General features: G+C 34.2%; 4 protein-coding genes across 6 annotated transcripts; 1 reads left to right on the top strand and 3 right to left on the bottom strand.

Annotated features, from left to right (window-relative positions):
• Nucleotides 1-1,125: 1,125 nt before the first annotated feature.
• Nucleotides 1,126-5,904, bottom strand: LOC110733560 (mini-chromosome maintenance complex-binding protein-like). The gene is made up of 14 exons (XM_021913623.1): nucleotides 5,653-5,904; nucleotides 5,462-5,575; nucleotides 5,265-5,372; nucleotides 4,596-4,721; nucleotides 4,197-4,241; nucleotides 3,785-3,901; nucleotides 3,482-3,640; nucleotides 2,779-2,853; nucleotides 2,571-2,684; nucleotides 2,235-2,437; nucleotides 1,998-2,133; nucleotides 1,630-1,857; nucleotides 1,440-1,507; nucleotides 1,126-1,345 (listed from the first exon to the last, which is right to left on the bottom strand). Exons 1-14 carry the CDS (start codon nucleotides 5,818-5,820, stop codon nucleotides 1,231-1,233), a joined length of 1,776 nt encoding a protein of 591 aa, XP_021769315.1. The 5' UTR covers nucleotides 5,821-5,904; the 3' UTR covers nucleotides 1,126-1,230.
• Nucleotides 5,905-6,519: 615 nt separating this feature from the next.
• LOC110733561 (proteasome subunit alpha type-4-like) lies at nucleotides 6,520-8,450 on the top strand. The gene is made up of 2 exons (XM_021913624.1): nucleotides 6,520-6,655; nucleotides 7,310-8,450. Exon 2 carries the CDS (start codon nucleotides 7,316-7,318, stop codon nucleotides 8,066-8,068), a length of 753 nt encoding a protein of 250 aa, XP_021769316.1. The 5' UTR covers nucleotides 6,520-6,655; nucleotides 7,310-7,315; the 3' UTR covers nucleotides 8,069-8,450.
• Nucleotides 8,451-9,225: 775 nt separating this feature from the next.
• LOC110733563 lies at nucleotides 9,226-10,374 on the bottom strand. The gene is made up of 3 exons (XM_021913628.1): nucleotides 9,937-10,374; nucleotides 9,762-9,825; nucleotides 9,226-9,553 (listed from the first exon to the last, which is right to left on the bottom strand). Exons 1-3 carry the CDS (start codon nucleotides 10,225-10,227, stop codon nucleotides 9,384-9,386), a joined length of 525 nt encoding a protein of 174 aa, XP_021769320.1. The 5' UTR covers nucleotides 10,228-10,374; the 3' UTR covers nucleotides 9,226-9,383.
• A 321-nt stretch (nucleotides 10,375-10,695) lies between these two features.
• On the bottom strand, nucleotides 10,696-16,788 carry LOC110733562 (potassium transporter 2-like). Of its 3 annotated transcripts, none has more exons than XM_021913627.1 (10): nucleotides 16,525-16,788; nucleotides 16,054-16,104; nucleotides 15,706-15,940; nucleotides 15,366-15,611; nucleotides 14,932-14,985; nucleotides 13,103-13,363; nucleotides 12,799-12,851; nucleotides 12,551-12,668; nucleotides 12,191-12,445; nucleotides 10,696-12,055 (listed from the first exon to the last, which is right to left on the bottom strand). In XM_021913627.1, exons 2-10 carry the CDS (start codon nucleotides 16,096-16,098, stop codon nucleotides 10,962-10,964), a joined length of 2,361 nt encoding a protein of 786 aa, XP_021769319.1. In that variant the 5' UTR covers nucleotides 16,099-16,104; nucleotides 16,525-16,788; the 3' UTR covers nucleotides 10,696-10,961. The 3 variants fall into 3 exon arrangements, with proteins under 3 accessions (XP_021769319.1, XP_021769317.1, XP_021769318.1); XM_021913625.1 differs by having other exon boundaries at nucleotides 16,054-16,249; XM_021913626.1 differs by having other exon boundaries at nucleotides 16,054-16,271.
• Between the last annotated feature and the right edge of the window lie 6,135 nt (nucleotides 16,789-22,923).

The raw sequence follows: 22,923 nt of genomic DNA on the forward strand, positions 1-22,923 counted from the left end.
CAATCGTTGTTTCTTTTGTGCCTTTTCTCTTGCTTTAGGTTTATAATAATTCTTCCTCTTCTAGGAGGAATATTTCTCCCTCGAAAGACAGGGTTTTTCTTCCTCTTTAGGAGGATTTGGCTCATTCGAAAGACTGTGTTTTTCTTCTCTCTTTTGAGGGAGGATTTGACTTTTTATTTCATGGATTGCTATAGAGTTGTTTCATGGGTAAAATTTTGTGCGGTATTGAAAAAGAGATTAATATTTCGACAACCATCGAACGAATCAGACGGAAATTTTCTGCACGGCTACAACAGATCGATAAACCCCCTCGCCGAAGAAGGCTGTAAACCACAACGATATGAAAGAGGGTATGAAGATTGTACGATTTACAACAACGACCGTAGCTTTGATTACAGAATGTTTTTATTTGATTCAATTATCATGTATTTGTTAGATCTAAATCTCTTTGTAGATGTCTTATGACTTATTTATGAATCAATTTTATTTCAAAAAAAAAAAGAGGATAGATTTATTGAATTCAATAACAAAGCATAAGGAAACTGAAGCAGAGAAATTTGATTATTTTCCGCCTATGAAACACTTTTTATGAAAAACCCTATTGAAAAAAAAATAGAGAGGAGACGGCTAGTCAATACATAAATTGAATGTTTTTTGTACTTCTAACTTAGGGCAAGGTAGCTTGTTTAGCATTCTTTGATGTATGTGCATCATTTTCCATTTTCTCGACTAGACAACAACAAACACACGCTTAAATTGACATTTTGTTGATGGGGACTCTGGGAGCAAAGCAAACTATTCAAAGTGATGATTCCAATATTGCATAATTGCAAAATGCTTACATCACAAACTCACTATCATTGAAACTCACTCGCAATTTGAATGTATAATAAGACTATTGATCAGAAACAATACGACTTCAGATGTTAGTCGGTCTTCTGATTTTTCAAAAAGGTGGGCAGTTAAGCAGGCACATCAGCAGCATTCCAACAGCCAAGCAACTTTCATGGCGTCGAAGGCTATTTTGATTTTCCACAATAAATTACTCCAGACATTTTATTACATTATCGAGTTAGAAACTCTACAAGGAGACGGAGCCATGGGGGTTTGGACACATAAGACTTCATTTTCGAACCAAAATCATAAAAAATTTCCATGCCCAAGTCCATACATTATAGATCCTGGTAATTGTAATCATGTGAAAATATTAGATTACATGTTTAAACAGCTTCATCTAACTCTCTCTTTTCTAAGCCTTTCTAGTTCTTTCACCATTTGCCAGTGTTCCATGGACAGACTTGTCTCGCCAAAGCTCAATGACATGAGTCTACTCATAGTCAGCAACCTGGAAGCATAAATAATCAGATTTTTTAATCGCTGACTCGTTAAATAGTAAAAAGGAAAACAAATACTTCGACCACCTGATTAGTTATACAGACCTGCTAAAATCTTGGCTCCCTAAGGTCCGGTCTGCTTGCCTAGCTGCGACTAGATCCTCTTCGACCACCTGATTAGTTATAAAAAAAAATTATCAGCTATGTATGTATCTCTGTTCTGTACAGAAACAGAAAGACCATAAAAGGCCTTGGAAAATGGTTCATCAAGATAAACCATCGTAGCAAGTCATACCTTCTGCATTTCAGGACTAATCGAGTGTGATAGTGATCTCAGGAAGGCCAAATACCATCTCCAAGTCTGTACTATTGCTTCATCTACAATTTCTGAGGAGCTGGTTGATAAAGGCTGAAAAGGAAGGACTAAATCGGCAGGCAGAATGTTGGATTTACCCTCAGATAGAACAAGCAACTGCACGTCTGCTTTCATCTCCATTTTGTAGTACTGGAAATCATATTCAACCTAAAATATATTTTTTAGAGGGGGAGAATGGAAGCAGAAATAGTCTTAGAGCCAGTTTGATTCTCATTTAACAGAACACACCATGCAGGAGGCGGTTGAAAAGTGCACATGGGTACACACACTAAAATTTTGAGGATTACCTGCTGCATTTCTGTCAAGTTCTTCAATGATCTTGCATTCTCAACTCCAGTCGGGTTCAGGGTCCCAGCCTGCAACAGCGTCTCATCAATGATCAAGTGTGACCCTTCTGCCAGCTGAAGAGCTCCAGGAACCAATCTGCCATCCAAGTATCCAGCCATAAAAATTGTAAGGTAAAAAGAAAAATAGAAAGTGACAGTATTTAAAGCCAGAATTGTGTAAAGGATAACTCTGCTTACTTATTTGCCTGGTAATCTTTTTTAGGGGCAAGTGAGGCACTGTTAAGATATTCAATTGTGAGAGGCATCTGCTGTGTAAAAGGAAGAAGTTCCTTCATTGTGAGACCAAGACGTTTACTAAAGACAGATGCAGTTTCCTTGCTGAAGTTGGTGAAATTAAGTGAAAACTTCCCAACAGCGACACCATCAACTCTAGCATGCACCTGCAAGTAAGAAATGCTTAGTAATGATTTTGCAAACAAACATTTTTTCCAAAAAAACAACTCAGAGCAACTAAAAGTCCTGCCAAATGCCAATCATGCAAAATTGGAAGGGAGGGAGAGCAACGTAACTTACCTGAGATAAGAGGTGCAATAGCAGAAATTGAGCTGCCACTCCATCATTTCCAAGGACAGCAGTGAGATGACTAAGCAGGCCTTCCCTTATTCCTCTAATCGTTGACGGATTTGACTATAAAAGACAATTAGTCAGTTAAATACCCAACATGCATAAGAATCAGCAAGGAGAAGAAGATATCAAGCAAAAAGAGGACAAGGCCAATTACTTCTGTTGTAGGTGAACCATCAACAAAATCATGCGCCACGAGCTTCTGGTGTACAAGACAGTGGATACGAGGTATCTGTAAAGGAAAATAGTTAGTCATATGAACCAGTTCTCAGTACAAACATTATACATGTCATCAAACTGTCGGACCATTTATTAATTTATAACAAGTTGAAAATTTATGTTAGTCAGCAGTTTTTAGGGATAATTAAGATATAAGAAGAGATTAACGCTTTGTTTGGATAGCAAAGAAGGAAGGAAAAAAAGGGGAGGGAAAATGGAGGAAGGGAAGGGAAAAGAAAGGGAGGGGGAGGTGAGCTCCATTTTCCCTCCAAATCTCTCCAATTTTGGAGAGATTATGGTTATTAAAGAGAGGGAAAATGGATCCCTCCCTCTCCTTCCCCTTCCTTCCCCCAATCTTTTACCCAAACAAGAGATTTTGTCCCCCTCCATTTCTCTTCTCTTCTTTTCCTTCCATTTCTTCCTATCCAAACAAAGTGTATGTAAATCACGATTAAGTTGGAAATCATCTGTTACTAAACAACTTGTGTTTGATTATTTGAGTAGCAATTGCAAAAGATACCAGCCCAATAACTTCACTCTGTAAGTATTTACGTTAAATCGTTAATTGTACAAAGCAAGCATGGAGATTTTTTAGATAAAATTAATAACAACACGACTCACACCCAGGAATTTGTGCAAACCTTGCTAGGGGGTAATTGAACCAAGTCATCTTCATAAAGGTCATTTGACTGCATATCAGACTCATCCTTGTTTAATGCTAACTCTGGATCATAGTTCAAAACTCCGATAAACTCAAAAATCTCATTTAGTTTTAAATCAGACTCCGGGGAATCATAAACCTGCCCATGAAAAAATTAAGTAGAAAGTTACTCCTTTGGTAAGTTGGTAAAGAAAACATTCATCAACATGATGATAATTCAAGGATCAAGAAGCATACCTTAACTGCCTCAAAAAAAAAAAAAAAAAAAAAAAAAGAAGCATACCTTAACCAAACAAGGAAAAGAATTTATCTCGGAATCAGGTGGTCCAAAGGAAGGAGTGGTTCCTTCCTTCACGGTGTCTTGCTGCATTGCAGATGAGGAAGAATGCCCCTCTTCCCTCTGTTGTTAGAGATACATATTTAATCAGATCAGCAACGTCTCATAAGCTCTCATAGGAAAGAAGAAAAAAGAGGTGCTCCAGCTACAGAAAGATTCTAAAGTTGTGATTGTTTCATAATGATATGCAGATTATTTTTAGCAAAACCACTAGAGTAAGGGTATTCAGTGCCACTCTATGATGGCTAATTTGCAATAGTTAGTGGTACTACAACACAATCATGCGGCTAAGGTAATGCTTAAGAGTGAATAACAGTGTTCTATTAGACCAGCAAAATACAAGACATTTTCTGCTTACCATCTTTTTAGTAATTGGAGAATCCTCACAGTCTTGATTTGATCTCTGCCAAGGGAAAAAATAAAATAAAATAAAAAATCAATTGCATCATATAAGCAGATCACAATTAAGACAACACATGGAAATCAAGAGTGCATGACTTTCAAGAGGCAGCACATTGTAGTTATCATTCTTATCAATTAAACATGCCTACAGTAGCATTTCGAATTGTCGACATTATGCAACAAAACTATAAGCAAACAAACCATGTTGTTAGTATTCTGTTAGGATACTGGTTATAGTCTTCAGATAGGATGGTGTTTCAAACTTTCGAGTAAAACATTCTTTTATTAAATTAATAAATTCATATGATAGAACTATGACTGAACACAAACATTTCGAATATGTCAAAAGCCTTACCAACTCCATATGATCAACAGTTTCATGATCATCCCTTGGACGCTTCTCCCTTTGCTGAGAAGCAAAACTCCTTTGCTGATTCGACAAAGCTTCCAAGGGTTCTGCCCATGAATTCAGCCCCGGTACCTATACATATTCACACAATAATAAATAATTATTCCCGAATACTTACATTACCAACTTTTATACTCATCCAAATTAAGCACCAAAGAAGATTACTAATCCTTCCAATCCATAAAAAAACATAGATTATTACAACTCAATTACTTTTGATCAGACATTATATCTCACTTTATAATATCAATACCAACTTTTAAACATAAATGTCATCTTATTAATTCAGTTTTAATTAGTTAAATCCAAGTTAATTTTTAATTTATAAGAAACATGTTAAGAATATTTTGGATAAAGAAAGTACAAGTATGCATCAATTTACCAACCAAAATACGAAATTACGAACACATATGCTAGTGTTTAGCCTTAGGGGCCAGGGCATGGAACTCAAGACATAGGATCAAATCGCGACTAAATCATAATAATATCAATCAAATTCCCATCTTTCATCAAGAAATGAATCCTCAAACAAACAACAACCTTACAGGAACACAATAAAGAACAACAAAAGCATAATTAAGAAATCATAAAAGAAAATGAAAAAGGAAAACTCACAGGAACACAGTAGAGCAATCGACGCTCCCAAAACTTCATATCAGGGGACATATCCACATCAACCTGACAAACATCTGAGAATTTGTTGGTCCTCCAAGTTGAACCATCCTTCAAATTACACCAACAAACAAATAAAATAAGATTAATTTCCTCAAATTATAACATTAATTTCATCAAAAACCCTAAAAAATTACTACCTTGTAAGCACCAACATAAACTTCATTTCCCAGCATATCTTGAATCATCCCTCGAAATCGAACCAACGAATTCGTCGGTAAATACTTTACACTCGCCGCATTTAAAATCGGAACCTAAAAATTCCCCAAAACAAAAAAATAATCAAACGAATTCTTCGAAAACCCTAGAAATGTGATTAATTGATGGATACCTGAGAAAGACCACCATCGTCGAAGAGGAATTGACGGAAAAGATCGACGGCGCCCCAATCGGCGCCGGTAGAGGTGGAGGGGTTGAGGCCGGAAGAAACGGCTTTTTCGAAGGTTAATCGGACGGCTCCGACAGGATTAGCGAGGCAATCGTACGGTAATCCTACCATTTTTGAGCTTGATCTTTGATTTTCTCTCTCCTCGATAATCAGGGAAGTGTGTGTTAAGTGGAAATGAGGGAGTGCGGCGGGAGTGTAAGTAGGTGGGATTTTCCCGCCAATTTCTAGGGGTTCAGGATTCCCGCCAATTTCATGGGTATCTAAACGCTGCGTTTTGAGTGAAACGCATCGTATGTTTTGTTTATGGAGAAAATGTGAGTTTATGAGCATTGAAGATTGAACGGTTGGCCTTGCTGGGATAAATTACTAAATTGAGCCATTGGTGGAGGTTGTACAAGGTCATTATTAAATTGGGCTAGGTAGGATCATATAAGGCTACATGTCGTTCTCGTGACAATAGAATAGAAATTAGGCACAAGTCACAACTAAATGTATGTGTCGTGTCATGTCGTATCATATCAAGTCATACAATATCAAATTGCCTTTTTTACTACTAGTACCAGACTACCAACATTATAAATTATTTACAATAATTGGATATTGCGTTTTTACATAGCACATGGTTGTCTCTAACATCATAATGTGTTGTGTCTTGCTTGTGTCGAGTTTGGAGTTGCGGGTGTCACGACATGCTCGTACTGGTTTAATTCATATTGGGCTTTTCTAAACCCAAACTCAATGGACTGGAATAAGCCCATCTTAAAGTGGTCTCCCATTCTCCTTTATACTTTTTCAGGAAAAAATATTTTTTTAAAAAAAGGGTACCCTCTTGTTCAAGAAACGAAGACAAACCAATTAACCAGTGTTTTTTAGCACAGAGTATCTAGTTATTCAAGTAGAAGCATAAACACACAAAAGAAATTTGAAGTACTAATCTCCCAATATTGTAAGTTTATTTCTTTTTCCGTCATTTCTATCATCCAATCTAGGTCTTATTTCTCTTATTTCGACGATTAATGCTCATAATTAATTGTGGTTTTCTTTTGCTTTGATTATCATTGTATGTATAACCGATTCAGATGATAATTTTGATATAGGTGAAGAACTCAATTTGTGATCCAATTAGCTTAAAATATCCAATTTAGCTTGATAACTATGAGTTTGAATTGGGTATTTCTTAAATGTAATTTCTTCGGATTTACTTAAATTTGATGGGGAGTTGAAATTTTAAAGAGTGTAATCCAATTTAGCTTGATAATTTTGAATTTGATTTGGGTATTTCTTAAATGTCATTTCTTTGGATTTCGTAAAATTATTTAGAATTGAATGTTTGAGTGAATGTGTGAATCTGGATCATCTTAAAATTGATTTTTGTTTTGTGGGGTTTTAATCTCTTTTAAAATACTAGTATTTGCTTTATAGGGTTTTGAATGAATCTTTTGATTGATATATGTTATTTTTTGTTAGGAAATGCTGTACTTTTCGTTAATTTGGTATTATGAATTGATTGATCATTGATGGATGAGAAACAAATGTTGAGTAACTTTCATTTGAATGTGATGATTAACTCATACTGTAATTGTTTCGATGCCTATGGTAGTGAATCATGTCTCGGAGATACGATAGTCGGACTACCATTTTCTCGCCCGAGGGTCGGCTTTACCAAGTCGAGTATGCCATGGAGGCAATTGGGAATGCAGGAAGTGCCATAGGTATTTTGGCTAATGATGGGGTTGTTTTGGTTGGTGAGAAGAAGGTCACTTCTAAGCTTCTTCAGACCTCCACTACTACTGAGAAGATGTATAAGGTTGATGATCATGTAGCTTGTGCTGTTGCTGGTATCATGTCTGATGCTAACATTCTGATAAACACAGCTCGAGTCCAAGCACAACGTTACACTTTTTTGTACCAAGAACCAATGCCTGTTGAGCAGTTGGTCCAATCTCTGTGTGATACCAAGCAAGGTTACACACAGTTTGGTGGGCTTCGGCCTTTTGGTGTTTCCTTTCTCTTTGCTGGATGGGACAAGAATTATGGTTTCCAGCTTTATATGAGTGATCCAAGTGGAAATTATGGTGGGTGGAAAGCTACTGCAATAGGAGCTAACAATCAAGCTGCACAGTCTATGCTTAAGCAGGACTACAAGGATGATATCAGCCGCGAAGATGCTATTCAGCTTGCATTGAAGGTCCTCAGCAAGACGATGGACAGCACAAGTCTGACCTCGGAGAAGCTTGAATTGGCTGAAGTTTATCGTCTGCCTTCTGGAAAAGTCAAGTACCAGGTACACTCTCCAGAATCCTTGACCAAATTGTTGGCTAAATCTGGACTTACTCAAGCTGCCACAGAAACCTCTTGAGTCAATGTACTTCAAGTGTCATTCATGTCATTAAGATCCTTGCTTTGTCAGATACTATAATGTAGCCTTTATTATATATGACTTTGTTATAAATCTGTCTTTGTTGAACTTTGATCTAGAATGAAAAAAGCACACTCTGCATCTGCTAGCTATTGCCTTATGTTGTAATTCTTGGAGCAATTGGTCATTGTTATTCCTTGCACCACTAATATTGATCAAACTAGGTGACGAGGGCTCTGAAAGGTTTTCAGTTTACTTATGTTGCTTACTATGTTTTTCCATGAGCAATCGTTTGTAGCTATTATTGAGCATTGTTAATTATCATATGATGCCCTTGTGTTGAACTTTAAGATGAAAGGATTACCAAGATCTGTTTCTTCCATTACGTATCCATCTGTTTTCTTTTTTACGCATTCACTTTGCCAATTTTTTATGTTCTGCCTTGCAGTCATTCTTAGCTAACTACAATTGGTAAAAGATAATTTAGTAATAATTTGCTTTACTGTTTGTCAAACTCAATCCTGCATAATTGCACACCGTTACCTAAATCCTAGGACCCCTTGTAGCTCTGGTAAATTTACTGTTTGTGATGATTATGACTGTCATTTATAGTTTGTTGCTGATATTGCTATACGCCTATTCCATTTGCAGTATATGATTTGCATCAGTGATTTCTTAAGACTTAAACCGATATATTAACTAAATCAAATTCACTTTGAGCTGTTTTTGATGTGTACCATATACTTAATTGTTAAGCAGATGATGCTGCAATTTAACCTATCATATTCTGATTTATGTACTGAGATTATTGGTGACAAATTATGTGTTCATCACCTGTCCTTCAGCTAATGACAGTGGTTAGTGTTAGCATATCTGCACAAGTGATCCTGGGTTAGGACCCTATTCTATGCGAATATTGCAAGTGTCCTGACTCTGGAGACCCAGACAAACCAACTGTCTCCATTCGGGTCAACCGATGCAACCTGAATTTGCAGCCTTAGCCTAGCCTAAAGTTTAATCTGCTCTAATACTCCGTATATTGTAGGCTTTCGGTTCTCTCTCTTCTCGGTGCCTAATGAAGGTCTAAATCATAGTAGTCTTTTTATTTCACAATATCAATACAGCCTTTAAATTTTGTAGCACACAAATGGATCAAGTTATTATAGCTAAATGCAAGCACATTTAAGAAATTCAGTACTGAATTACTGATACATTATGTATAGAACAATGAGTAGCAAATTACATACAAGTATACTCCATATATTGCTATGCTATTATCTTAAACAAAATTCCGAGCCAAAATTGACAGCTCCAATCACCTAGAGAATAGATTAGTAAAGAAGTTGCCTGAGTTCTTTTTCTCAAGGCAAGCTACATGAGCATATCTCCCAAACTTGTCCTTTTGCCTTTCTTCACCTGCTGTATCTTTCTTGCACACCTTACAGGTTTTGTCCACCCAGCCTTCCTCCACATATTGCCCATCCACTGTATGATAAGAAAAAACCAAGAATGAGTAAAGAATACGGCGAATTGCCAAGCAGTTAGACATCTAACAGGGGCGGAATGTTGATAGTGTCGTTTAGATTTTAACTGCTACTCGCTACTTAAAGTTACTTAGGCTATTTTGCCGTATGTTAGTTGAATTAGCTAGCTAGATAAGCTTTAATGGCATTGGATTGCAAGATGTACATACCTTCGACATATGATTTGAAGAAATCCTTGTATGTTCCTCCGATTTTCCTCCGAAGAGCTCCATACTGCATCAAAAAAAACCCAAACAGCTTAGAATCAAAACTATGTAAACGTAATAACATGTTAACAACATAATCCCAAGGAGAGAAAATCGTAAGGTGATCCAAAATCGGTACCTGTTCCCTATTCATCATTCGACCTGAGCTGGTAGTTTCCCTAGCTTCCTCAATAAGCTGAGCATCCTCTGCTGACCTTGCTTGAGCAAAATCCAAAGCATCAGTGACACTCGTAAACAAAGATTGCTTCTTCTTCTTTGGTTGCTCCTCCTTGTCGTCTTCCTTTTTCGCTGAGACTACTCTTAATATGTTGCTCTGTCTATAACTATGTATGCGCATGGTTTGAGGAGCTATGGATGGTTGGAGGATCCCATTCTGGGAAGATGATAGAGGTAAGGTTCTGAATCCCATTTATGGTTTTTCTTCTTTAATATTTTTGTAAATTTGAAATGCAAGTAATAATTTAGAGAGTAGAGAAATAGAGAATATATATACTTGTGTAATGGTATGTTGAACTATGTTACTTTAGGAATTTAGCAGCATAATTTTGTGGGGTTTGTGAGTTGAGGTAGCTATGTGACAAGAGCCACATACTGTAAGAGATTAGTTACCACTCAGAAAATATGGTTTAGAAAGAGAGAGACGTGGCTCTTCAGTTTGCTTGTCAATTGGGACGCTTTGCGTCAAATTCTTTTGTGTACCATGTATTATTGCAACTTTGCAAGCATCTACTGAGGAATAGTCGTGTGGTTATCTAATAGCGTAATTTTACATGTGTTCAAAAGAAAGATTTTCCGGATAAGTCCGAACTAGTTAGGCAACTAACAAAGGTAGACTTTGATTAAGGGCACTTTTGACTCTTTAAAGTTAAAAATAATCTGTTTAGCAATTAGCCATACTCTTATGACATTACTAAAATTACACGTTCTTAACCATGATTAAATCATTCACTCTCTATAAGGACAAATGCTGAAGTAAAGCCATCAGAAGACTAACTGTACAAAGCATTTCTTCTTAGTAGCAAGACATGCCCTAACTTCTCTCGTTATGTGACGATGCACAAAATCAGCCACATACGCTGTCATTTCATATGTATTAACAAAACTGATTGTAAGTAAAGCTAATTACACAGCATAATCCGAGTCTTAAACAACATAGACCATGCCAACCTCTAGAAGGGACACCGGTGGCACCCGGAGTGCAACATCAGGCCCCCTGCAGTTCCTCCTAAGAAAATTGTACCCAAAATTAATGGCAATCCTCTTAAGAAAAGATGATCCTTGTTTAGCTCTAACATGGGAATGCCCTATTATAAAGGCACTCCCAGCTTGCTGAGCATCCCATAGATCATCTAATTCTTGCAGCATCTGGACTTCTCTGTCATCACAGGACCTTGCATCATCAGCGAATCTCACTCTTTGTTTTACAGGCACCATCTCCATGATGTCCCCCATGCTGTCAACTGTAGGCAGTCCAATGGACACGCTTGCTGGTTGTGGGTTTTCATCAATCTCATATGGAGGTTCACGGGAGTATCTGATTGTGCCCGTCATAGCTAACCTACATCCATCATTTAATCGAGCCTCATCACATTGAAGGGACTGTTGGCCTTCCCCTTGTTCCTGGGCCCAATCATAACGGATGAATTTATCCAACTTAGTAGCAAGCTCAGACTCAAAGGAATCAACATCTTGGTGGACATCACGGTACCCATAACGGATTATGCATCGATAGGAACGATGATTTGAGGGGCCCACACGGCTAATAAGATATCTCTCAGCTGGGGGAATGTAGGGAACAGGAACAGACTTCACACAGACAAAGACCAATATCTTGTGGAATGCAGGGAGATTTGTGACAAAGCGAGAGAAGTTAGCTGGGATGCCAGAAGTGAGGTCAGTGAAGACCATGCCAATGCCTGGGACCCGTGATATCCCTAAGCTCGGGCCTAAGGCTAGAAGCCATTCCAAGGACACTTTGTTGTGGAGGTCAAATTCATACTTTTTGATGGTGGCGTAGTGCCATACAAACATGATGGCCATCAGAATAAGAGCTAACAGGATTGGAAGCCAGGCTCCCTCAGAAAATTTGACCAGAGAAGCTGAGAAGTAGAGGATTTCGATTGAACCAAAGAAGAGAAGGAAACAAAGAGCTAATATGGGAGGTTTATGCCAGCATAGAACAATGACCAAGGACATTAGGCATGTTGTCACCAACATCACTGTCATCACTGCTAAACCTGCAGGGCAAATAAAAATTTGAAGTTTCTCAATATACCAAGTAATAAGGCTCTTATCCCATCCAAAATTTTAAATGAAAATGTATATGGAGAGAAAAAGTTTAACAAGAGTCGAAAATGTGAAGATTAAAGTACCTGATGCATTTCCCAAGTGTTTCGTATCTCTGAATCCTATTGTAACAGCAATACAGAGGACCATCAGTATCCAGTTGATTTCAGGAATGTATATCTGGCCATGTATCTTATCTGACGTGTGAATAACCTTGACTCGGGGGAAGCAACCAAGTGATTGGCTTTGGTTAATGATTGAGAATGTCCCGCTTATAATTGCTTGACTTCCCACAACTGAAGCAAGAATAGCTACCAGAATCACTGGCCATTTGACCTTTTCTGCACCCAAAAGTTTCAATGTCACAGCAACCAAATTAGTTTGGACTTTGGAACCAACACGGTACATAGTACGTAGTAATACATATTGCATTAGAAATAAGGTACCTGGAACAGAGAGGTAAAAACTGATTGCATCGGAATTCTCATGATGCATTGACAAATAAGCAGCTTGACCCATATAAGCTAGTATGAGAGTTGGATATACAAGAAAAGTGAAAGCAATCTGCAAGAATTGGTGGATCAGAATTTCTGTTTGTAGCTGAGTGCATGAAGTTGCAGACTAACCATAGACACCAGACATGATGCTGAAAATGACTGAATGAACAGTCAAACAAGGAGATTACAATATGTACCTGAATTGCCATGTAAGAGAAGTGTCCTAAATCAGCAAACATTGCCTCCGAACCTGCAAAGAGGACAGTTAGAAACCTGTTGTGTAAACTTAAAGACTCAATTCGGTTATAATCAAAAACAAAGTGTAAGGAGACTAGATGCACTACATAACTCAAGGTACTGATGGTAGGGGTGTGAATGAGAAATTGGTCAGAAACGAGTCTTTGTAAAGATTGTAGGTGTTGGCGAGCCCTAGACTGATGAAGTGATAACTGATAAGTGATAATAGACACAGTGCTTGAGTAAACAAGATTGTAAGTTTACCTGTAATGCAGAGCAGAACACCTCCTAAAGACATCCATCCACTTATCGTGGTTTTCTTCAAGAACTTGTACATGTAGTATGGTGAAATAGCTCGATAAACTTGTGGATTCCAATGTAGAATATTATATAACCCCAGACCACTTATGCATAGTAGCCAGATCAAAACTATAGGTGCAAAGACGAAGCCAACTCGATGTGTTCCATAGTGTTGAAGAGCAAAAAGACAGACTAAAATGAAGCATGTGATTGGGATCACAGCATCTGCAAAAGAAAGTGTAATAAAATCAAGGTGTTGAGCTTGGAAGTCAAAAAGCTATTTCCAAATAAGGTTGAATTCCTATTTGCTATTAAAATGAGATTCTTGGAAATAAAACTATGCTGCACTTGTATAAGCCAACAGAACTTCCTCATCAAAATATCAAATAGTATTAATTTTACTATACTCCCTTGTCCCTAACAAGCCTATGATTTCTATTATTGGCTGTCCCAAAATAACAAATCACTTCCTAAGCTTAGGAAATCGATTTTTCCTTTCCCATACTATTCTTAACGAAACTAAGAAGAGGAATCCCAGTGAAAGACTATACAGAAGGATTAGCTATTCAATTTAACTCGTATTCTTAAAAATGGCTCTTAATCAAATGTGACATTATTTAGAGACAATGAAAAGATCAGACGCGTCCTCTTAATGGGTATTGCAGCATGCTAACCAAAACCCATCTTTGATTTTTTAATTGGAAATCCTGAGAATTGAGTCCTCCAAATTCCAAAGAATTATCATAGGTGTGTCAGCCCATGCTACCTAGTAAGTATCCACCACAATGTGTATGCTTGTCCACACATATTATCACCACTCAAAGTAGTGGGCACACTAACACCTATACCAAATTACCGACACATTGAACATCAAAGGAACACAAACCACCCCAAAGCAAGAGGGCACAATCCACATTTGATACTTTTTTTTTTCCAGTCAACATATATAATTTTGATCAATAAGTTGTATGATGTAGATTTTAAATTTATGTATGATGTAATAATTTACAAGAGCATTTCTTTAAATTAACTTCCATACGGTTTTTGCTTAATTTTAATCATGTGAGAGAGGACTGTCCTAAACTCCTAATACAAACTACGTAGTACAGTATATAGTATGACTCTATGTTCTCTATCAAAATCTAAGAAGATACTCCATCAATTGTTGCTCTGATTTCGTAGCCGACTTGGCAGGGTTTATTGAAAATTCTTGGACAGGGTCTCATATATTTCATAAGGACTTCAATTTCTGATACAAAATGGGAAGAACACTAGGAAGAAAATGACATACTAATTGATTAAAACGTAGACCGCATGTTTTGCAGCATATATGATAGGTGGAAAATACATTTTCAACAGTCATTTTCAATATCAATAAAATTCAGAACGCATATTATACATCATTGTTCAACAAAAAAAAACAGAAAATTAACACGAGAAAAAACAATGACGAAGATCCAAAGAAAAGTCGTGTATGTGCCTAACAAAAACAACCAAGCTAAGACAATCCTATACTACAAAACAGTTATCACAAAGAAGAAGGAAAATATTGACTGGAAAGTAATTTGTCAAAATAAGATACATGTCAAATTAAATAGGCAATTGTGCACTTTTCAACGTTATGCTCCATTGCAAAGGCTAATATTCAGCGTGAGTATGACATTTTACAGATATTGGACTTCAAAATTCATGAACAATAATCAACTTGGATACTTGTAATTTGTGATTGGAAGTCACTAAAATCAATAATCAAACAGACTAGTAATTCAGCCAGAAGAGCTTTGAAGGCTTACATTGGTGATTCTCAGGGGACATCAAAGACTCGAGGCCGGAAACAGCAGTGAAAACTACATTAAAAGAGGAAACAACATAAGCAGGGGAGAAAATGTCAAAATGGGAACCTGAAGAACTAATAACCCACTCATATTGAAGAAGATTAAACTACATTTTCAAAGAAAAACTCTCTTCAAAAACATTCATTTAGCAAAATTAAGGCAATTGTTTCTGAACAAAATAAAAAAAAATGTACAGGGAGCCAAATTACACCCAAAATCCATGCTCAGACATAAATGTGTCAAACAGTTAAATTCGGCTATTTCATTTTAATTCTTTTGAAGGAAGTAACATGTTTGTCAAGGATTCAACACAGGTCCTCGAGGTGAAACAAAGAGTCCGAGTAACATAAACCACGAATAAATTAAAGCAACCAAAAGAAAGAAAATTATACCAGAGATAGCAGGAGTAAGGAGTCCATCTCCAATAACCATACAAGTACCAAGAAGAACCAACACTAGCAATGCAGTACGCAAACATTTATACTTCTCAAGCACCATTTTAACCTTAGAATTACTATTACTCCCAGGAGGATGCTCCATCTTATATGTACTAACATCTTCATCTGATGCCTGTCTATTTGGCAAAAGACTCACTTTGGCATGCCTACATATCAATGAATATAGAGCAAAAGTACCACCTGCAAATATTTCATACACGATATTATTAACAACAAACATGGTATAAATCTAAGTTTTATAACTTTGATTATAAATAAAATTATTATTACATACCTTCACCATTGTCATCTGCTCTTAAGACTATGAAAACATACTTAAGCAAAGGAAGTAAAGTTAATGTCCAAAATACAAATGAAAGAACACCCAGAATTTCTTCATTTGTTTCAGAATGATGAATGTCATCTGCAAATGTACTCTTGAACACATATAAAGGGGAAATACTCAAATCTCCATATACAACTCCCAAGCTTTGATATGCTAATATTAATACTGCTCTCCAAGATTTGTCCTACAATAAATAAAATTATAAAAAATTAAAAATACATCAAAAAAAAAAAAAAAAGTCCAAATAAAATAAAATAAGGATGAAATTAAATTAAATGGGTGGAGTATAATAAGTACCTTGTTATTGTTGGAACCCCAGCAATTATTATTAGTATTGTCCATAATTTTCTGGGTATGAAATAAAATCTTCAATTAAACCCAGATTTGAAGTGGGATTTATGAGTGTGTTAAGAACTTCTAGAACAAGAATCGAGATTCAAGAGGCAATTTTTGAAGATACCCAGATGAATATGTCAAAAAAAATTCACTTCACCTAGGCAAACAAAGAACAAATACTATAATAATGTTAAGAAAAGTCTTTTTTCGAAGCATAAATAATGAACATAATTTAGCAACTTTATGGGGAACCCACATGAAATCATAAACTTTAAGACGTCGTTTTAGCATTAAGATAACTGCATTTCTGACCAACTATAAGCAACACAAGGTAACATAACATTCTCAATATTTGATTTAATCATTTAAAGGACTAACCGACTGATACATAAAAGAATACGTTGCGATTAAAAAAAGAACTCGAGGACTTACGATGGGAAAAGGATAAAGATTTAAGTGGGTAATCTGAGAAGCTGAAACATTGCAAGATTAAGAGAAGAATGAAAGAAAGGAAGAAAGATTGTTGGAATGAAATGAAGCGAGAAAATTATTAACAAGGAATGTAAAAAGACGGCAGATATTTGTAATTTGCTGTAGCATAATCACGTGATCTAACAATAGTTGTAACAAGTCTAAATAACTAATGTCATCATACCAAAGTAGCCCCACCAAAAATAATGGTCATTTAATTTAGCCATCTATTTCTCTTTTAAGATTGGGCCCTTAAATTCTCCTTCTAACATGGAAACTTGGTGCTTTAATACTTTTATACCAAACTTTTACTCTTCTGTTATTAGTAAAATCAATCTGTAACTGTTACAGTGTTACTTACTCCGTACTTACTTAGAGTCTGTTCTCATTGACTGAACTCAGCTGAACTGAACTGAACTGAATATTTTATAAGAGAAGGAAATTAGGAAAGGAACTGAACTGAATTGAGCTGAACTGAACTGAACTGAATTTCAACGTAAGAGAACAGGCCCTTAGGGTCTGTCCTTTTCACCTTATTTTTATTTCAATTCAGCTTCAATCAGTTCAGTTCAGTTCAATTCAATTCCTAATTTCCTTCTCTTATAAAATATTTAGTTTAGTTCAACTCAAAGCCCTTAGACTTGTTATATTATATTGATGTTTCACTCTGTAAAAGTTAAAAGTCGTAGTGCCTCTAGTAGAGAATATGATGATACAGTTTGCAAAATGACTCATCACAATAGTAGTGAGACACCAAGACTACAGGCAAATTAACCATAAACTGCCCGTACACTAGAGGGAGGGAAAAATAAAAGTGAAAGATGCATAAATTGCAAAATTGCAATAGTAGATATGAATCTCAGAGTCTGATAGCAAGAGTATCATTTATAGCTGTGTACAAATTGGAATGTAATCTCTAAAGTGTTATTCTTGAAACTAGCTAGTTACTTAAAAAGTTAAAAGGCTGCCTACACCATTCTATATATATGATTGATATTTATAGCTTACTAAAGTTAGAAATTTATTTGCTGTAAAGAATGACCTTTAAGTGATTGTATCTTTGGCCCATCATAGTAATCACCAACCATCCTGAATCGTTGTTTAATACTTCCTCCATTTTTTTTAACCTTATCATACTTGTATAGTTGTATTATGGCTTTCATGGTTGTATACTTGTATGTTAAGTAACGTAAAGTTTCAATATTTACGTAGTATATTATTTACTCTGTATTTAAATATGATTTTCTGAAAACATAATTAAATTAGGCGATTGTAAGGTTTCTGGCTAGATCATGTGTAATTAAAACTAGAAATGAAATATGTAGATAAATGAATAATACAAAAATCAAAACGATGAAAAAATAAGTAACATAGTATGTTATGAGTAGTTAGTTGTGTAGAGTTGTGGATCCAGGTGGGTCAATTTCAATGTTTGGGAGCTATGCTATGCTCCACACGTTTACGAAATCCCCACCTCTTGTTAATTTGGATTCAATAGAGACATGTGAATGTGAGTAGGTGGTAGTGTGGCACGTACTTCTTGAGTTACTAATAACCACCAATTCAATTACTAATCTAATTGTTTAATAACTCCCACTATTCGATGTATGGATAATGTGATAGCCCCAACCCTCTATCTATCGCATTACAAAGCATAACAGATTTCAGCAGAGTAAAACAGAACAACTTAAAAGAATAAGGCCTTAATGTGTTACAGTTTAGGTTGCAATCACCCCACAAAATTTGAAATTACAAGAGGCTAAAAGTCTACAATAATATTGTACGTTTTGTGATGTAACTTTGACAAGCAAGAAAAAGAAAATTACTTTGTGTGAAAATAATATTTTTCAATAGCTATAACACATTATGTGTGATGTTACTTATAATTTACCTAATAGAGATTGATGATTTTTATACATTGCTCATCATACATACATTCATGTCCTATTTTTTAATGGTCATGAACTTCTCAACTTCGCTTCCCAATATCAATATATATTATTCTTAAAAATTATGTATAAAATTGATTTAAAAACTTTTTGTCAAGGTTCATTTGACATGCATAAACAAAAATGATACTTCTAATAAGTATCTAGAGACCTAACAAGGAATGACGAAGGATTATGTGATAACACGATGCACCCCAGTAATTTCAATTTCATATCATTTTTCTAAAATGAATAATGTTGACGGTTATATTATGGAGTATTTGTTTTTTTATTGACTTATCAAAGTAAACATGTTATGTATGGTATGATTATTGTTTGAAAGGAAAAGGTAAAAAAAGGTCCACAAATTCCTTGACGTACCAACACACCTACCATGCATCTCAGATTAGATCAATTTATGCATCTAACAATTAGGTTTAAAAATTTCCCTTTAAAAAAAAAGTTAGCAAAAAAGCAAGAAAATGTGTAAACTAATAAGTTATTTACCAATTGCTATAAATTAAAATTGTTAGCTTAAAAAATGAGGAAAAAAAAAAAGAAAGAACAATAAAGGTGGCAAACATTAAGGAAAGTGAAATTATATAGTGATGGGCAAACCATGTGAATTCCATCCTCCATGCATGCTAAGCACAAGAGGGTTACCATGCTCTTTATCTGTCTCACTTGTACTTCCCACGTCTTTTTTTTATTTCTTCGTTCTCGCCTTTTTATTTGCTTTTTTTTTATCTAACTTTTCGGTTTCTTTTCTTAATCCAACTTGGTTTTTTTTTTCTAGTTACGTGTTTTTTCTCGACAGTTTTGTTTCTATTAAAATTATGCGGCTAGTAACAGTATGGATCAAAAATTTTGACTAGAGGTTGAAGTTTAAACCTCGAATCTCCTCTAATTTTGGTGTAAGATCCACCAGTAATTAAAACATCACATTATTTGTGTTAGCGTACACGGGATAATATGCTTGTATGTGTTTTATGTTTTTTTTTCTAGTTGAGCAATTACTACTTATAAGCAAGCATTTGCAACTCGTTGATTTTAAGGGTATGCTGTGTTACCTAAAGTCACAAGTTAGCATCGAAATATTCTGTTAATTGTCTCATACTTCAAAAAGAAAATGTGAATCGTGTTGTATACTTTAGCTTAGCGATAGTGATTTATATGCATACCTTTGAACTACTAATCTAATATGACCAATAAAAGTAATATATGTATGTTACAAACTTCCAAGAGTAGTTGGTCTTTCTATTTTCCACCTTGATTCAAGGAAATAAAGTTCTACAAATCAAGTGATTAATGTTATCTATTACTAATTATTTATTTATTTATTTTATCAATTATAAATGTAGTTTAGTAACTAACATTTCATTTTAATTGAATAAAAATTCATGCCTCATGCCATATTCACATATATTAATCCTCTTTATATATAATACACATCTATTCAGTTTGTAACTTTATCTTTTAAGATTGATGAGTAAAATACACTATATAAACTTCAATTTTGTGAGAAAATACGACGAAACTTAGCTTGTAATTTCAGAATTTCTGGAAAAAAATTGTGTTGAATGTAAATACTTAATCTTATACACCGTATTTTATTAGCATTTTTATATTTAGCTTTCTAAACATATTTTATGGAACGGCTTTTAAGCTTTTGAAAAGTTATGTATCATTCAACATTATTAATTGTAGCATTATTCATATTATAAATTCTTTATAATAATATATTAAGGTCCACTAATACAAATATTTTGAAAGAGTTAAATGCCTATGACTAGTGGTGATTCGAAAGAGCATTGATTCGTCAAAAAAACGATACATTAGGTCAAGTTTTGGTTGTGGCGTGGTTAGTTCGATATATCACTTGTGTAGTTGTGTAATATTATACATTTATTAAGTTTGTTAAGAAACCTAAACACACACTCAATCTGTCGATGTGTACACGGTAGTAGCTGAAAATTGTAGCAAAAGACAATTGTTATTAGTTTGTTCATCGGCATGATGAACTTTCTTCTAAATTTGAATGAACCTTTTCTCTTTGGTGAGACGGATTACATCTTTACATACGTAAACTATGATGACATCTATCAATATTATCTCGGAGAAATAAGAAGGCACACTCGATCTAAAACAATAAAGTCACTCCAAAAATATCGTAACTCCATATTATACTTCTCTCTATTATCTCTCTATTCTTGTTTTAATAGAGAGAAGTAAGTTAAAAAAGAGCTAGACTTATGTGATCTAAGGAGTATAGAGATATCATATTCAAATAAATAAAAATTATAAATTTTATGGATTTTTGAAATGATGTGTAAAATACTAAAATGATGACATTACCAAACAATTTAAAATGCTTGATCTAGTGATAAGGTTAATTCAAAAGGTAAAATACATGAAATCAGGACTGGGTTTTCAGAAGATCGTGCATGCCCAAATACATATATTAGTTGTGAAGTTTTAATACTATCGGCATCGCACCTGCCACCAAATGTGCTCTCTCATTGGAAAAAACCCTTCTCCGAATATACTTAAATGATTTCAATTTTAAATGGGCTTGTATAGACTTTTCTCTTTTTAACTTACATAATCTTCTTTTCAATTTGATCGTAGAAGAAAAAAAAAAGTATATTACATATTGATAATTCCAATTATTGGCGACTAAGTAAGTTATTATACAAATTTATTTTTCATATTATTCATATAAATAATCGGATAATCCAACCATGTATCCAATGGAAAACCCGAGCATAGCTCGGGCATTAATTAGTAATACATTTAAGGCCATTCGCTAATGCCTCAAATGATCTCTACTAATCCTTATAATTTTGGTTCCACCAATTTTTGTTCATGATTTGGGCCTAATAAAGCAAGTGGATCAATCAGCTAATGCCCCAAATAATTTCCACTGAACTTTTCTTTTTTATAATTTGGTTCCACTGATTCTTATTCATAATTTGGGCCCAATAGAATAAGTGGATCATACCATTTCACGTAGAGAATGATTCATGGGAGATTGGACCCATAAAAATAGCCTTTTTATTTTATATGGTGAAAATTATTGACCCTCCAATTCAATAAATTTTGCTAGAAAATGCCAATCTAATCTAATCTAATATATATAAATAAAGTAGGCATTTTTGGAGAGCATTGGGGGCGCCACTTAAGAAAAGGTATATTTTCGACCAATCAAAATTTAGATTTCTATTTTATTTTAGAATTAAAAAAATCACTCGCCACCTAAACAAAAGTGACGAATGAAATTTTAAATTTTTGTCACATAGGTAAAAACGACGAATAGTAATTTATTAGGATTTTATTTATTTAAGAACACTAAATTTTATCATTTTTATTTGTTACAAAACTAAAAATTATCTTTAGATATTAGGATTCATATTATTTATAAAACTAAAAATTATAAGAAAAGGTATATTTTCGACCAATTAAAAATTAGATTTCTATTTTATTTTAGAATTAAAAAAATCACTCGCCACCTAAACAAAATTGACGAATGAAATTTAAATTTTTTTCCACGTAGGTAAAAATGACGAATAGTAATTTATTAGGATTTTAATTATTTAAGAACACCAAATTTTATCATTTTTATTTGTTACAAAACTAAAAATTATCTTTAAATATTAGGATTTATATTTTTTATAAAACTAAAAATTATATTTTGATATTTAAAAAATATAAATTATCATTTGATGTTAATGGTTTTATGTAAATATCTGATATGATACTTTCATACAAAATTTTAAAACTTATAATGCAAGAAAAAAATTAACAGATCACTAAAAAAATATTTATATACAAAATGTATATAAAAATTCGAGCATCGCACGCCACATAAGCAAAAGTTATATTTCGACCAATGAAAAATTAGATTTATATGAGAGCATTGAGAGCGCCACATAAGAAAAGGTATATTTTCGACCAATTAAAATTTAGATTTCTATTTTATTTTAGAATTAAAAAAATCACTCGCCACCTAAACAAAAGTGACGAATGAAATTTTAAATTTTTTCCACGTAGGTAAAAACGACGAATAGAAATTTATTAGGATTTTAATTATTTATGAACACTAAATTTTATCATTTTTATTTGTTACAAAACTAAAAATTATCTTTAGATATTAGGATTCATATTATTTATAAAACTAAAAATTATAAGAAAAGGTATATTTTCGACCAATTAAAAATTAGATTTCTATTTTATTTTAGAATTAAAAAAATCACTCGCCACCTAAACAAAATTGACGAATGAAATTCAAAAATTTTTCCACGTAGGTAAAAACGACGAATAGTAATTTATTAGGATTTTAATTATTTAAGAACACCAAATTTTATCATTTTTATTTGTTACAAAACTAAAAATTATCTTTAAATATTAGGATTTATATTTTTTATAAAACTAA

Source organism: Chenopodium quinoa, unplaced genomic scaffold (assembly GCF_001683475.1).
Source record: "Chenopodium quinoa cultivar QQ74 unplaced genomic scaffold, ASM168347v1, whole genome shotgun sequence".
In the NCBI taxonomy this organism is placed as follows: Eukaryota; Viridiplantae; Streptophyta; class Magnoliopsida; order Caryophyllales; family Amaranthaceae; genus Chenopodium; species Chenopodium quinoa.